Source organism: Diabrotica undecimpunctata, chromosome 4, assembly GCF_040954645.1.
Source record: "Diabrotica undecimpunctata isolate CICGRU chromosome 4, icDiaUnde3, whole genome shotgun sequence".
Taxonomy (NCBI): Eukaryota; Metazoa; Arthropoda; class Insecta; order Coleoptera; family Chrysomelidae; genus Diabrotica; species Diabrotica undecimpunctata.
In genome coordinates, this window is record NC_092806.1 from 33,821,058 (window position 1) to 33,837,542 (window position 16,485).

The 16,485-nt window shown below is 31.7% G+C and overlaps 1 protein-coding gene across 3 annotated transcripts in view; it reads left to right on the forward strand.

The window, feature by feature from the left end:
* LOC140439430 (tyrosine-protein phosphatase 10D-like) overlaps nucleotides 1-15,278 on the forward strand; it is a 197,715-nt gene extending 182,437 nt beyond the window's left edge. The window contains exons 18-20 of one of the 3 annotated variants that reach the window (XR_011950621.1): nucleotides 1,839-2,074; nucleotides 4,476-4,638; nucleotides 10,694-15,278. Coding sequence is in view for 1 of the 3 variants with exons in the window: in XM_072529331.1 (XP_072385432.1) it covers nucleotides 1,839-2,074; nucleotides 10,694-10,725 (268 nt within the window). In the remaining 2 variants the exon portion in view is untranslated. The remainder of the gene's footprint in view (nucleotides 1-1,838; nucleotides 2,075-4,475; nucleotides 4,639-10,693) is intronic. The other 2 variants (XR_011950622.1, XM_072529331.1) reach the window with 2 other exon arrangements.
* The last annotated feature ends 1,207 nt before the right edge of the window (nucleotides 15,279-16,485 follow it).

Genomic DNA, 16,485 nt, shown 5'->3' on the forward strand with positions numbered 1-16,485 from the left:
ATTTTGACAGATTCATTGTCGGAAACCTACAACACAACAATTCCTACTTCTCAGTATTAATAGCTAAAGTATCCTACTATTGCATACTACTTTGTTTAAAAAAAGAAGAATTATTCTAAATAGTGAAAGTGTATACTAAACCCATCGAGCAAAAAGACAAAAGAGGGAATGTAAAGGTAGTGGGGGCAAAAATATTGTTAGACAGGAAGTGCCATCTTGAGAGGCCAAATTAAACAAGGAAAGAGAGTCTTTCCTTGTTTAAGAAATCAAATTTATTATTTGTCCCAACTGTCACATGAAATCTTATTTATATTGAAGTTTTTTAACAATTGTTTCACATTTTAGACTGTCATCGTTAATATTTAATTAAAATTTTCTCGTCTAAGACACATTCTGAAAACTATTTTATAGCTACTGTTAATAAGTGTCGGAAAATTTAAATTTGGCGCATTCGCATTTCCGGATATGTCCGCCATCAGAGGCCACTTTTTTGGTCGCCTTTTCATAACGATTAGATTCCTTCTTTTGTCTTTTTGTTCGATGACTAAACCATGGAGCAAAAAGACAAAAGAGGGAATCTAATCGTTATGAAAAGGAGACCAAAAAAGTGGCCTCTGATGGCGGACATATCCGGAAATGCGAATGCGCCAAATTTAAATTTCATGACACTTCACAATAATCATACAGTGGTGTAGGGGTTCTAATTTATCTATTTATTTGTTATATTACATAATATTAATATTACATAATATTAATACATAATACACTTAAAATACTTTTTTTAACACTAGAACACAATAAAGTTTTAATTAAATAATAATAATAGCCTAAAATGTGAAACAATTGTTAAAAAACTTCAATAGAAAATACAAATAATCTTTCATGTGACAGTTGGGACAAATAATAACATCAGCAATAACATAACCCAACTAAATTTGATTTCTTAAACAAGGAAAGAGTCTATCTTTCCTTGTTTAATGTGGCCTCTCAAGATGGCTCTTCCTGTCTAACAATATTTTTGTCTCCACTACCTTTACATTCCCTCTTTTGTCTTTTTGCTCGATGTACTAAACACATCAAATTTTGGGTAGTATATATTTAAAAAATATATTTTAGTTGTTATAATTTAACATAAATATTTATTATATGGTGCAGATAAATAAATATTTATTGTCGGTAATTCGCAAAGTTCTATTTTAGTTACTATTTAGTTAGTTTACTATTAATATTGGCTATGAGTACGTGTGCTTGGTTGTATAGTAATTTCCAGCCACTTTTAGTCTGTCAAAAAGTAACTTACTTCGCAAAAAAAAATTATTAAATTCACTAGACAGTTCGGACTGGGAATAGCGAACCGAGTATAGTATTTATTTTTATTAGAAATTCAAGTGTTTTTCTTTATGTTTCGAAGATTTTTAGTACGTAGATTAAAACCTTACACAGGATGAAGTTTGAAAGACGTAAATTAAAACTTCACACTCAACGGAATTTAAAAATGCTAGAATGAAAACATTAGTTAGTAATCCTGCATTTAAAATCTCATTGTTCTTCTTAAGCAATATTTGGTGCAAGATATTACTATTTTTAAATGAGAATATACTGTACTGTTAACTGAACGACAAAACTCGGAGGAATAAGAAAACTGTTATAAAACTGCTTTATAAAATATGCCCTTTGCTTGCCCATTGGAAAGGTACCATTCAATCGCATGTTAAATGCTACCCTTATTCACTTCTTCGAATTTCGACGATATATAATAAGCATTCATAAATCCCTTCTTTATGTAAATTCAATAGTTAGTTCCCTATATTAGAAGCTAAATAAATTATACATTTTAGTGCTGGAGTTGGTCGATCAGGGACGTTTATATGTCTAGATAGAATCCTGCAACAAATTCTAAAATGCGACTACGTCGACATATTTGGAATAGTTTTCGCCATGAGAAAAGAAAGAGTGTGGATGGTCCAGACTGAACAACAATACATTTGTATTCACCAGTGCCTTTTGGCAGTGTTAGAGGGTATAGACTTGACGACATCTCCTAGAGAGATTCACGAAAACCAAGGATTCGAAGGTATGTGATAAATTTTTATTTGTTTTTTACGCTTTTGTAGTCTAGTACGTCTTGATTTTTATAAATATGGTATTTGTTTATGTTGATGTATAGGTTTAGGTTACGGCATACATATGTATATTTCCTGCCATTTTATTTGTTCTTTTAATTTTTTTACTCTTCCTGAATTGTAAAGTATATTTTCTTTGATTTCGTCACAAAAATATCTTTGTTTTTTGTATTTCTTCTGTAAATAAGACAGTTTTGTCTTTCCAAATAGACATATTACTTAATTTTAGTTATACTGCTCCAGGAAGTGTAAAAATAATGTATATATTATAAGTCTAAAGTTCCTTAAACGGGTGTTGCTCTCTAGCAGTACCCTCAAATAAGGAACTCTGTTAGTCGAATTAACTAACGTCATTTTCGCGTATTAGTCTATCATAGTATTTTCTATTATAATTTTATATAGCTCTGGAACCATATTCTTATGACATTTCTGAATTCTTTTTCCACATTTTGAATTAAAATTTATTATTCTAACTAAATATAGCAGATATAATGTTATTCCAAAATCTTTCATTTGTATTTCACTTTGTGTTCACCATTTGTGTTCAAATTTTTATTTTATTTTTTGTTTTGTTCCAGTTAATTCCCTAATCCCCATGGAAATTGTCATTTTCTTTAATTCATCGTGTTTTGCGTTTCATTTTTCTCCTTTTTATATTAGGACAAATTTTTCTTAGCCTTTTATAATAACCTTTTTGGTTACATCCAGTTTTCATTATTCTGAATAGTTAACTTTCTTATATTTGTCAACAAAATAATAACTTCAGTAATCACGAGTTTTGACATAAGTTTAAAATTCTTTAAAAGCTCAATGACATTTGGTTATTGCTTAATAGTTGACAAATTATGTTCCCAACTACCCAATAGGGTTTTCACAATTTAAGAAATGTGCTATTAAAAAGCGAAACAAAATTAAAAGTATATAAGTAATATGAAATCATGTTTTATATGTAAATCATTTTGATTAAATTACAAGACTAGAAGCAATGATAATCTTTTCTCTTGACATGCATTCAGTCCCTTTTTTGTATTATTTGTTGAATGTATTCTATTTTTAAAAGTTATTTATGGGATTTTATTGAATCTAAAAATCTAAGCATAACAGAATCTGTTTATGCTCAAAAATTATATATTATATCTGTTTATGTAAAGAAAAGAAAGATCAAAGAGAAGATGTGGACACAACTGGTACACAGATGGGTCAAAAACGGAGGTTGCTTCGAGAGCAAACTTGTGTGGGAATGTCGCGAACTTCTCAGAACCGGTTCTGGGCGTCCAAAAAGCACAATCAGAAACCGAGTAAGAGGCTGGATTCGGTCAAAACACAAAGAATAGTGGGAACAAATTCCCACATAACTGGTCTGGTTATGAAACTCATGGAAAGAGATTCATAACCAGATCTGCGAAAAGAGAGCTGCAGAACTGTGCAAAATAAACAGGAAGCAGGTGAAAATCATAACAGGGTTACTAACTGGAAATGTCCCAGTAAAAGGATATCTGAATACGATGGGACTATTCAATCGAAGATCTAAGTTGCAGATTATATAACAAAGAGACTGACAAAGAGTCAGACATATTTTGTGGCACTGCGAGACACTGGATCGCAGATGACAAGCAATATATGGAGACTACAGACCAAGTCAAAATACATACCATGTATTAATACGCATCCAAACACAATAAGCCTAAATATTGTAGTGTCACTGGAGAATTCGTTCAGGCGGCTTTCAAAAAAATAAAATGTCGTATCTTTTGTTTTTCCTACCTTGTTCGCAAGATAGTAGACCAGCAAACCACTAGAGGAAAGTAACCAAATACACACACGTGCCGATACCGGTAATCACCAAAATCATACCGTAAAGAGGCACATGTCTAAATTAGAAGTATGAATAATAACAACAACAGTCAAAATAAACAATATTCACCCACTAGTAGTGTGAATATAGTTACATGCAATTAGATTTGTGATCCTTCGAGCCGGATGTAGATGTTCACACCTTTCAACTTTGTTATAGAATTACAACATATTGCATAACTATTGCACTAATTTCTCCAATTAAGACAATAACTAGTAATACCAGAAACGAATATTTATTTTAACAAAGAAAGGAAATGCAGACCAAGAAATTCTGGTTAAAAGTAAGATAAAAACAGCTGGTTATTACGCTTAGCATAAACACAAAAATTTCAAAAAACAAAATTTTATTTAACACAAATAAATACATTTCCTATATTTACATGTTTATAGTTACAGAAAATTGTAAATCATCACCATTCAAATTTTGTCGATTATCATTGTTTCTAAGCAGGCCTTTACTTTAGAAGCTTTTATACTCCATTTTTGTGCTAGCAGAAATGGTTTCTGTGTTTATAAGACGTTGTAAAAAGCTGCTATTCTGTGGTTCAGGCAAAGGTGTTGGTGCTACAGTTGACTCGGATTTTGCACCAGGGGAAAAACTGAGGTAGAAAATTAACGAGACGCACAACTGTAATGCTTATTACCTCTTTTACTTTTGGTAACAGTACTTTACATTTATTTGGCATGGTTTGGTTTATAAAGCTGATAATTAATTTGGGTCTTTCAGTTACATATGAATTAAAATTAATGCTTATATATACATATCTTAAAGTCCTATGTTTATATTATATGAAGAAGTTAACTGATATCTAAATTTATTCTTTTTTTTTGTTGATCATCCCTTTAGGGAAAATGTAAAGTGTTATTGAATAAAATACTTTATGAGTAATCCATGAAACTAAATACATGTGGAAAGTAATAAAAAAAGATATTTTTACCTTGTGTTTTTTTGTACACATGTTAGAAACATCACATGTTTGTTGTGGGGATAAATTTTGCTCTTATTAAATGGCGTCGCTCAAAATAACATGATTTTATTATTACAAAGTGGTATTATTTTTTTTACCATTTAATAAAATCGGTATGTCGGTACTTTAACAATGGTAGTCCTAAAAGTTATTGACTTGATTGTAAAAATGTCAATTTTTTTTAAATAAGATCTTCTTGGTGAATAAATGGCTTCTTGTTTAATCTTCAAACTTCAATCTGCCTTCAATTGTTAGAATATTCTAGGTCTGGAGCCAGATATGGGGAATATGGTAGATGTTCCAGTAGTTTATAGTTCAGATATCTCAATTTCTCCATGCCAATTTAATCGGCAAAAATATTTACAATTCCAAAGACTTTACAAATCCTTATTATGTTCAGTTCCTAGTGCAATATGTAATCAACACGTGACCAACAAGCGTTCCTTTGATATTATTAAATCATTAGCAATTTCATGTACTTTCATACGATGTTCTTCTCAAACCAAATCGTGAAATTTGTCAATGATTTCCGCTGTAATTACAACTAGTTATGAACGTCCTTCGCGTGAGTCATCTTAAAAACTTTCAAAGCTAAACTCGACAGCCCATTTCTTGACGGTGATAATTAAAGGTGAAGATTTATCGGTCGCTCATATTTACAGGCCGCAATTGAAATGCATTTCGGTCGAACTTAAACGTTTTTTTTACGATACATTGTATCATTGTACGATATTCAACTTTTTTCATTTTCAACATCAATGTCACCTCAACTACTTCAAACATTATTGCAGTCAACTGCTACTTGGAATGACTTACAACTAACAACGGTATTAAAATGTCTACGAACACATGTTTAAACGTAAAGGATAGTACACAAGTAGTGCTGCCATCTCTACGAGAGGCAGATAACTTATCAGATCACCTTAACCCTTAAATTGCAAAGTTTTTTTTGCAAAATTTTGTGTGCAACTAACTAAAAGACTGCGACTATCAGTACCTGTATTTTACTATTAAATGTTATACTTTGAATAAATAAAAACTATTTTGTTGGATATTTTATGTATTTTTCTTTCAAAAAATATCGTTACCATATGGTAACGCTAGGAGTATGCAAAAGTAAAGTATAATTATATTTCACGTCTAACATCAACAAGCAGTGAAATAACTATTATTGGTACTATTAGTTCATTTTGTATGGAAAATAGAAAATCACGGAATGTATGGTCCGAGAGCAGACTTCTTGCACATTGTGCAAATGCTGGAACAACAGCCTTCTCCACCAACGAGATGATTTGTTTCATCATGCCTTGTATTATCCGAAATCCGTTTGAGATAGTCAGCTTAACAGTTTATTGTTATCTACCCAGCTAACTAAATTACCTCCGCATTTTTTTTTAAATAAATCCAAAGTAACCAAATCTTATGGGCTGGCCACGAATAAATTGCTTAGAGAAGTAACGTCTAACGATCCAGTGAATCGAGCAAACCGAGCCGCAGGTTGCCTGAATGAAACAATACTAAAGAAATGAAAGACAGAGTTTACAAAACAGTCACCAGACCAACAATGACATACGCAGCAGAAACACTACATGACCCGGAGAGGACAAAAAGGATGTTAGAAACAGCAGAGATGAAAAAACACTTAGACAAATTGATCGTAAAATACTATGGAGCAGAGCTAGAAGTATAGATATACGACATACATGCAAGGTGGAGAACATCATGGATTGAGTAAGAAATAGAAGAATGAAATGATCATATAAGCCGAATGAGAACAAGTAGAGTAGTAAAGACGGCAAGAGACGGTTTCCCAATAAGAAGACGATCAGTAGAAAGACCACGACAACTTACTGGAGGCACATTCTAAAATAGACAGTCCTGTCTACATAAAAAGAAGAAGAAGGAGAAGAGTAGCGTTCATCTGACGTTCGAGGTGATAATGTTTTAAAAATTCATTTTTCAGTTTATCCATAAATCCACATTTTGTCCTTTTCATCTGGTTTTGTATTAACTGCACAATGAATAGACCTTATTATTTGGAAAAATAGAAGATCATTGTATCAGTGGTCATGCAATTTCGCATGTCTACTGGGATGTCCCAATAATATCATTTTCCCGGCACTACCGAGTATCCACTAATTATCAAAATTGTCAGAAAACATTTTAGTTCATTTTGTGATATTTTCGGGTCTGGAAATTTTTTGAATAATGCATAACGAGAAGTTTATTTAATAAGAGAAAATAAAAACAGATCAACTTTAAAATATGTTTCAAAAAGTTAAGATGGTGATAGTTCTTTATATTGACAGTAATCCGGGATTGAAATGTTCCTCATTTGTGGTTCAAGGTGTCCAAAAATCGACTGATATGATTTTTCTTAATATGCATATCTCTTTGTCAACCATTTTCCATCCACTCCTGAACGTAGGTCTCTCTCAATTGCTTCCATATTTTTCTATCTTGCGCCAATCTAATCCACTGTTTGCCTGCCACTGCTCTTATGTCATCTACCATCTTTTTTGAGGTCTTTCCATACTTCTTGTTGTCGTCCTTGGTCTCCATTCTAGAATTCTCCGTGTCCACCTGTTGTCATTATATCGGGCTACGTGACCTGCCGAGCACCATTTCATTTTTGTAATTTCTTCCACAATCTTCGTTCTACTTCTTATCTCGGTGTTTTTAATATTGTCTCTCAGTGATATTCCAAGCATGATATTCGTTCCATTGCTCTTTGCGTTGTTTCTAATTTTTAGCAGATTTTTTGGTAAGGGCTACTGTCTCCAAGCCGTAGTTACAAACTGGTAGTATACATGTGTTATACACCTTTTTGTTTAAGTTTACAGGAATGGGGGTGTTTTTCAAGATATATACTATTTTGCCGAAAGCGCACCATGCCAGTTGTGTTCTTCTTTTAATTTCAGCATCTTGATTTGGTTTTCCCAGTTTGATGACATGACCTAGATATACATAATGTTCAACATTTTCCATGGTATGATTTTTTATTGTTATATTTGTCTGGACTCGGCTCAGTATTTTTGTTTTGTTGTAGTTCATTTTTAAGCCTACCGCTCCTGAAACGGCATTCAATTGTTTTAACATATCATTTAGTTCCTGGATATTATCGGCTATTAAAACTATGTCATCTGCGAATCTCAAGTGGTTTAAGTATGATCCGTCGACGTTGATACCCTTGTTCCATTCTAGTTTCTTAAAAATGTCTTCTAGAGCAAGGGTAAATAGTTTGAGAGAGATGGTGTCTCCTTGTCTTACTCCCCGTTGTAGTCTTGTGGGATTAGTTTTTGTGCTTTCGTCCAGCTTTATCTGCATGGTGGCATTTTCATATATTTTTTTAATTATGTTAGTGCATCTTGAATCTATACGTGCATTTTCTAGAGATTCAATCACTGCCCATAATTCGATGGAATCGAATGCTTTATGGAAATCGACGAACGCCATATGAATTGGAACATTATACTCGGTACATTTTCTTATCAGTGTTCTTACGGTGTGCAAGTGGTCTATGGTACTAAAATGCGAATATGCATATAGAAGAATAGAATTGCCGATACGTTCATTATTGGCAAGTTTTAATTCTGTAGCTGGGATCCAAAAAGGTTCCCAATGTTTGTCCGCCATCTTCATCACCTGTATCTTCGTCGGTTAAAACATTCAATCTGGAGGCTAACTATAGATACAATCTACGTTTTGTTCATATACCATGTCTAGTACTTCTTGTTAAGCTGAAAAACCACATCTGAAACAAAAGTAATATTTCTCAGTTACTTTGCATATACATAGACCTAGCGTACCGTATGGTAACAGGACGTAAAATTGCATCGTAAAAACATAATAGGAAAAATAAATTTAAATTCAATAAGTCTATATGAAAACTACATCTATAAAGATCTTATATACGTATTATTACTTACTCAAAAGTTGTTTCCGCCATTTTTCACACAGATAAATAATGTTGAAATTCGAATTGTCTTTACACACTCTAATACATAAAAACTACATAAGTGATTAACACAAAAACATAATGTGAAATGATGTTATTGTCATCTAGTCAAAATTGATGATACTATACATTTAATAGTCCAGTTCATAAACAAATGTGCAATGTTACCATTTAGTAACGCCAGACTTTTAATGGTTACGATTAAATACATATTCTAACTCTTAACTATAACCTCAGAACTTCCACATTTAAGTTTGATCTTTTCGTTCCAAGTAACTTCCTGCGTAACTGAAAGACTCTTTAGAGATAGCACATTGAGATAGTTATTTTTTATTTGCATGGAAACCTGCACTGTGTTATTTGTAGATAATTATTTGCATGTTTTTATTAAAATATCTGGAATTATGGGAAGCATGTTCTTCTTTTTGTTTTAATTATAATTTTAAAGTAGCCTAAATTTGCCATTGACCAAAATATATATTTTGAACCGTAATAGATATGCATAAAAGTATATCAAGATTTAGAAAAAGCATTATCTATATTTAATATTGGTCGACTCAATTGTGCGTTACTAAGATATAAACTAATATTTCAATTCAAAAGTTTTCTTCTTAACCATATAAATATATATTTGCTTGTATAATTAAAGTAGTAGTACATTACCTAAGAATGTAACAATCTGGCTCAAAATATTCACAGGACATTGTTGGTCAGATCAAAGGAATAACGACAATCTTTTTTTAAATATAGGGTCTTTCAATAAATGCATGATGGATGCAAAAGGAGCTTACATATTTGATTTACATATTTCGTATTTTGATTTTTTGATCTGTAGTAGCTATTCGTACGACATTTTCTACCAAAGTTATTATACGCTGAGGACCTGAATGAAGAATTGTCGTACATTAAAAGCATCCCCTTATGGCAAACTTATCATTGGGATGCATTTATATTGCAGCTTCTATGCTGGCATTATATTAATTTTTCTCTATACTAACACGCTGAGGCGATCGTCACGAAATTAGCGACACTAAATATTTGGAAGAGTCCATTTACTCGATGAGTGAAGTCCGTTATACATGTAAACGTTTTTAATTTTATTAAAATCTATAAGTATACTAGCTAACAGCGGTTTTATGTAATTCTTAAAGCTCCGCGCTAGCCTATAGTATCGCCTACCGGACCACCTTTTTTGTTCTGACATTTGGTAAGGTTAATTTACTAAATATATCTACTATACTAAATATTTTATATAAAATATTATTTTTAAACTATTTTTTGTGGCTATTGTGTCTCATCAACTTCATGATTAACAATTTACCATAATTTAAATAAGGCGTTTACAATTTTTAAATTGTGCTTTATTCCCGATGTTTATCTTCGTTGGATGGATACAGAAATCGTGAAATATTAAAAGATATCTACCAGCGAGCAACCGTTAATACTTTGAAGTGTCTACTGAATGTCTATATAAAGTGCCATAATAATTTACACAACAAATTTATTATAAGTAATCGGTTGCCTTTTTGTTTTTAATAATAAATTCACTGTTATTTACCAAAAGTAATCAAGTTGTTGTTAACGTTGACTAGCAATAAAAATCCAACCTGTTTCATGTTTGGTATGTGACAGGTACCAATACCTAGATAAAGATTTTAAAAAAAGCTAAACGATTTTGCTCTTTTTGAAATATGTAAGCATCCTTTTGTTTAGTTTATTGTTAACTCAATAATTTTTATAAATAACTTGTATAAATAATTCCTACAATACCTCTTATTTTTTTGCAGATGATGAAGGTATAGCTGAGTCAGGAATGTAGAAAAACTTCTATCAATCATGAACAAAATAATCACTAGGTAGCTTTGATGAAGCATGTTTTAAATGATGACATGAAGGTTATATTTACTAGTTAATAACTTATTTTTCAGTATAAAAAAGTAAAATTGGTAAAGATAATTTTGTACTATTTGTTATATATTTTGTACAATAGTAGAAGTACAAATAGGAAACATTATTGCTTCCAATTATTTTGGAACCTAGTTATTGGTTATGTATGTTGCTTTCTTTATCAATTTTAGCAATTATTGTTACCTGTTTTGTTGTTTAAATTAAAATGTATAGTATACAGAATTTTTAAAATATATATTGACATTTACAAAAAGTGAATTGGTAAAACTTTTTTGTTCCATATATCTCTAGCCCGATTTTTGTTGTTACATGTACTTAGAACTACTGGTAGAAATACAGAGCCAGCGATAATATTGTAATTGGAGTAGGTTGTCAAATTTATATTTAAATAATGCGGGTTCATACTTGAACTATTTCACAAATCACAAATGTTAGTAGAAGACATGTATGATTTGTCTGTGTCCATTTAAAGGTTATTATGTTGTAAACATATTATATTGTTCATAGACATATAATACAAATCGACTGACCCGTTCCCTCAGTGCGACAAAGAAAACTGACGCAAAGCAGTCCCTGCATCTCTTTCTAATGGACCGGGTTTATGGACCACGTGACCTTCCCATTGGTCATTTAAAACACGTAGTCGATAAACCCGGTCCATTAGAAAGAGATGCAGGGACTGTTTTGCGTCAGTTTTCTCTGTCGCACTGGGGGAAAGGACCTGTATTGCAACAGTCAAGTCTATTTGTATTATATGTCTATGATAATATCATGTCTATGCTATTGTTCAAACTTTTAGTAGCAAAATTTTAAACAAGTTAGGTTATGTATATAATATATTGTATAGAAATGGCTAAAATACCAAACTACGTTACTTTTATTAAACAACCTACTCTAATTAGTTCTCTGTCTACGATATACTCAGATAGTTTCTCCATTTTGTCACATTTTACTTTAATTCCCTGAAATCAACCTTTCTTTTCTGTATTTTTTTTGGGTTTTAGAACAAAATATTGGGAACTGTTAAAAACAATTTTTTTAGTAAAATAATCTAAAAATAAAACTGTATAATGTGAGAATACGTTGCATGTAATACTACAGCATATACATTCAGAATTTCTGTAATTCGCTTTCTGTAGAGTATTACTCCCAAAAAGGTATTATTGCACCGTTCTTTCTGTCTGAAAGTTTGCTCCAGACATACTGAGATATTTTGCCTTATATTAGAGCTTATCCATAGTGGTAGATTGAAGATAAAAATCTTCAAACTTACCATTACCGAGTGTACATGAACCACGTACCAACCGCTGAAATATTTGAAAAGTCTGTATCTTCCAGAAACGCAAATTTCTGTGGTCCTATATAGGGCGCCATCTATAAAAATATGTTTTTTGTTGAAAATGGACAAATCTTTACTGCGACAGGACTTGGCAATTCTCATGAAACTAATAGGTATTCTCAGACTACTTATTCCTGTAACTGGCGTATTTATCATACTAATGTACCTCCTTTTTAGCGATATTTTTATCTTCACGATTAAGGGAAAATATTCGTAGACTACCATACATAAAGGTTTCGACAAATTACATACTATATATTACCTCCTCGCCCACTCCTTGTTTATTATTTATATCGTAAATTGTTAAGTTATAACAGGCAATCCTTCTTTTATAAAAAAAATCACTTCTGTGTCTGTTTGGGACAATTTGAACTGCTTGCAAGTCAAAACAACATACTACAGTTGACAAGAAGACATTTTAAACTCATTTTCTTTTTCTAATCGACTTGGGTTCTTTTCATTAATGTGAGTATCAAAACTTTCCTGGTTTTTCAGCTTCTCTTTATTGGATAGAATTTTAAAATATTCACAGAAACAACACGCATCTTTTTTTTGACTGAAAAAACGAAATATTATACTCAGCATTAAAAATATTTTCATATAAATGCTTTTTAATAGGCTGGTAATTATTTTCTGTACACTGCTTCAAATACAATTGATACATTTCAGATAAGTTCAAGTCCCCCTGTAAATATGTTCTTTGTGTGCATACTCGGCAGTAATGAGATTCTATTACAGGGAATGAATCTATGTACCTTCTTGCAAAATTCTTTCTTTCAAAATCTATCCTTGGACGTCCAGCCTTTTCGTTACCACCTCTTCCGTCATTTTCTATAAAACCTGTAGGTGTTTGTAATCTTCTTTAAAGCTGCAAGTATAACTCTCTTGTTTATATTCAATATATTTTTGAAATAGGTCTTACAGACTCTAATTTCATTTTTATGTAAATTGAAATAGTGACCTTGTAATTAGTAACCTTGTTTAACTTGTAGAATCCTTCATTTTGACAAGCTAACTGTAAAATACATTCAGATCTTGTTAGAAAATCACGTTTTTGATCCATGTTCAAAATGTCCAAAATACTCAAAATTATACAAAGAACTCTTTGTTCTTATGTCAAGCTCAAAAAGTCAACCAAGTCTAAGCAATTTTGCTAATTTTGAAGTGTAAAATTTAGAAATGTTACGGTTTGGAACTGAAAAAATATATCGATTAGGAAAAGAAATCAGTTACAAAATGAAACAACTTGAATTGTTACATTTTGGAATTAAAATAAGTATAATTTTATGACGAAAAATATGTGTGACATCTTCATAGAACATTATTATGGAGTAGTTACCCTTTGGAACTCGTAAATATTGGTTATTGAAGCACTTCTCAATACTTTACTCGAAATCACTAAAATTCAGACTTGTTACTCTTTGGAACTGGTGTATCGATTATCAATTTTATTCATTAACCCTATTATGTAATACCTCACGCGTTACGATCAAACCAATAGGTGTGAAGACACGTATCTAATGCCTTTATGGCATGATGTTTGATTTTTATATATAATTAAATTCTATTCGTTAAATTCTATCACAAGAAGCCTCGCATACCCTGTAAGTTAAGACGTTTGGATGCTACATGACTAAGGCCTCTTTGGATAGAGATCCACCCTATAACCCCCAACAATTCATTATTTACTTCTTAAGTAACCTCTTTCCAACGACCGCTCATAAGTCACGATCCGACGAGCCGTTTTACTCCACCAAAAAATAATTAAAAAATGAACAGAATGAATCGTAGAATGTAGGGAAAAATTGATTATTTCTCTCACTCTAATACATAGGCTCTTATGGAAAGCGAATTTGTTATTTGTTGGAAAATGCCCCGTTTTTGAGAAGATCTAGGGAAAATGTATTATTGTGTATGGTGGTATTTTATCCCCCCAGAAAACGATCAAAAAATAAGCTGAATGAACCTTAAAATTTTCTCAGAATTTTCCTAGACTATAGAGGAAATTGATTTTCTCACTCACTCTAAGAAGTAGGCTCTTGTGGAAAGCGCTGTTGCCAGTTGTTGCAAAATGCCCCGTTTATCAGAAAATGTACGGAAAATGTATTATGGTGGTCCCGTAGGCACATACCTAAATTACTAGCAGAATGAAACACATAGCTAAATTACTATATTATAAGAACTCTTGTTTCTATTGCCAAGTTTAGTTGATCGAAATATCCAAAGTTGTGATTTTATTAAACCATAAATGTACAACTCTTAAGATCAGGTTTAGTTAAGTATATATGGTCTATAAATGAATTGATTATTTATGGGTTTTCAGATATTTAGTCCTTATCAATAAAACTTGTGTGGATTCCCTTTAATCTTTGATTAAACATTTTTCGGTTTCTAATATATCTAGGAAAAAATAGATATTAAGACGAAAACTGAATGTCTGACTGAAAGAAGCACAGCTGACAAAAGATTATAACCAAAAGAAAGCATCTGCTATTTCGCGCTTTTTTAAAACAGTTGCCTTATGTAGATGGTAGGCGATTCTCGTGCAAAATATCAGAAAGGATTGGTCGTATGACTAGATATACGGACATAAAACAAATCAGAGAAATAATTGGATAAGGGATCTAGATCTAATTTCTGTGTTTACTTTATGAAAAATATTTAAGTATCCAAAAAATTTTTAAAGATAGAGAAACTAGTAAATTAAACACATGATGCAACAAGTGTTTTAAATTACCTTATCTCTTAAATGCTATAACAAGACTAATTGCCCAGTTCCATCAGCTTTTCTATTTAATATTTCTCACTGTATATCGCCCAGAGGGCAGATAGCTGAAAATAATCATTATGAAATTGTTTTATTTTTAATAACTATGTAAATTACTACATTTTATTTTAAACAACGGTATTTTATATTGTGGACCAGTTACAATAATAAAAATGTATTGAATTTGTCAAATAACTTGTATTTTTAAATTAGTAAGATACTGTGATAATTTCTATACGAATAGAATTAAGTAGAAACAACTTGTTATATTTTTATGCTTCAATTTTAGACTAACCTATTATTTGTATTGTGCTCTGTACTTACTTTTACTCTAAAACTAAAATATTTTATCTACAAACCGAGTTTTATTTCTTCAAATCCAAATATTATAAAGTCAAATAAATCTACATTTCTATTTTATATTTATTATTTCTTGACAATGAATTTTCAATAATACTTTATGTAAATTTTCAAACGTTTCGGCAAATGGCCATTTTCAATGAATACTTTATTTTACAATGGAACGTGATTTTTATGGATTACAGAAAGAGATGTGTAAATTGATGAGAGGCCAAAAAACAAAAATGGAGTTAATAGAAATTAAGCACATCACCAAAAAATAATGGACAGCATATCTCAGGCAAATAAACCGGACAACGGAAACTGAATACAATCTTGAAACTCCAGAAATAACATCAAATTAATTGAGAGAAATCATAACAAAGTTAAAAAATAGGAAGGCGTTTGGAAAAGATGGAATAGCAAGTGAGATTATAAAATATGGTGAAATGTAGCTTATATGACAAATAGCCATAATGTTTAAGATATTAACGTCTTCAAGAATACATAAGGGTGTGCGGCCCTGACTGAGCAGGTAAATAACACGTTTGGATGAGTCTCCGAATAAAATAATTTTGTCTACATGTCTACACAAAAAGAAGAAGTATAATCAAAACATGGGTAGTGCACATTGGGTAGATGAAAATATCAGTCACTATATGGTATTTTCCCATAAGAAGCCAAATAGTGGATCTAGCAAAACAAAATGCGAGGCAATTGCATAGAAATAGAGATTGGAAAATTGATCATTCATCGCCTCGCAGTTACAGTAGGCATTCTTGAATCCTTTAAAAACACAATAAAAAGAGGACCCAGCAAACCTTAGGCCAATTTGCATAGTCACTCACGATACCACCGGCTGGACATCTTATCGTCTATAAGGATACACAAACTCGTTCTACTGTTTATCACACAACATGTAATTTTTGTTGCACTAATTTTAATGTAGCACTACAGTTCACATTAAGACATGACTTAATACGTCTTTTTTGAGAACTCATCTGGTAGAGCTAGAACGGAAGACAGACTGAAAGAAAGAAATGGCGGCATGTAAGCAATCTCTGCACTTGTCTAGAGCGCTCTCGTTAAGATCTAATTTAGATGACAGAAAAAGACACCACTCTAAGCTATGGTTTGTTAGAACAGTGAGCGACGCAAAACTGACAGTCAGTCGAACGCCGCGCACGTTCCTCAAAATCAAAGGAATGCTTCTCTATGATAACGGT